We start from the raw sequence: 1093 nt of genomic DNA, 5'->3' as shown, positions 1-1093 counted from the left end.
ACATACGGAATAACCACTGGTTTGAATTCTGCCTGAAACTCTCAGACTGAAGAAGTCTCTTGGAGGAGAGACGAAACGTTTCATTAGAGAAGAACCCGTCCAGAGGACCTATACAATTTTTTCTTTTTGATTTTTTACCTGGATTACTGAGATGCATCAGGACTTAAAGATTTATGTTTTTTTATTTCATGTCTTGAATAATACATTTCTGTTACCCCCATGTGAGCTGGTCTACATCGTCTCAGTCTGCAGATGGGTTCTGATTTGCTCTATAATTTGCCTGACACACAGGCAGTCTGAGAAGAACAGAGAGATGCCTCCCACCACACAGAGGCAACACACAAAAGCCTTTGCTCAGACAATCTGGAGTCTTCAATCTAATTAATGGTTATTAGCTTCAGCTAACACAGGCTTTCATTCTGCAGTGATGAGCTACCTGTTGGCACTGGTGAGTGTGGAGTGGCTTTGAAAGAGGAGGCGGACTCAATGACCACGTACCACACCTGGACTGTGACACAAATAACAAATGAAAAGCTTTACAAGAATTCCTGGAGTTTCACTTGAAGATACAGTTCAAACTGTTAAAAGCAGAGTTTTGTTTGTCTTGTTTGCTTGCTAAAACTACATTTGTGTTTGTGACACATTAGTTGTTAAAAGTGCTTTTTACATTCATCATCCATTTGCTTTTCTTTCAACAGGGCTGGTTACAGATTACAGGGTAAGACAAATTAATCTAACTGATTTTAATTTCTGCAGTAATGTAAACATCATAGAAATAACCAGTTTTCTGCCGCAGCACTGGCAGATTCCACTGGGAAGAAGATTTCGTTCTCTGAAGATGTGGTTTGTGTTTCGTATGTACGGACTCAAAGGCATGCAGGCTCATATACGAAAGGTAGGCCTGCACATGCACATCATTTTACATATCTTTAAATTGGAATGAAAATGTAAACCGGAATTGTGGCATCTTGAAATGTGACATATTTGTGGCATTACAAGCCTTTAAAATTTAGAGTTTAAATTCTGTAGAGAAAATTCAATTTATTTATTATTATCAAACTTTATTCATTTCTTTGAAAAACAATATAAATTC

At 37.6% G+C, this 1093-nt stretch overlaps 1 protein-coding gene across 1 annotated transcript in view; it reads left to right on the top strand.

The window, feature by feature from the left end:
- ddc (dopa decarboxylase) overlaps nucleotides 1–1093 on the top strand; it is a 32752-nt gene that overhangs the window by 25682 nt on the left and 5977 nt on the right. The window contains exons 11-12 of the mRNA XM_014003401.1: nucleotides 699–718; nucleotides 797–895. Of these exons, the coding sequence (XP_013858855.1) occupies nucleotides 699–718; nucleotides 797–895 (119 nt within the window). The remainder of the gene's footprint in view (nucleotides 1–698; nucleotides 719–796; nucleotides 896–1093) is intronic.

This window comes from Austrofundulus limnaeus, unplaced genomic scaffold (assembly GCF_001266775.1).
Source record: "Austrofundulus limnaeus strain Quisiro unplaced genomic scaffold, Austrofundulus_limnaeus-1.0 Scaffold18, whole genome shotgun sequence".
NCBI lineage: Eukaryota > Metazoa > Chordata > Actinopteri > Cyprinodontiformes > Rivulidae > Austrofundulus > Austrofundulus limnaeus.
Note: the sequence above shows the minus strand (reverse complement) of the source record. Positions and strands in the feature narration are given on the sequence as shown.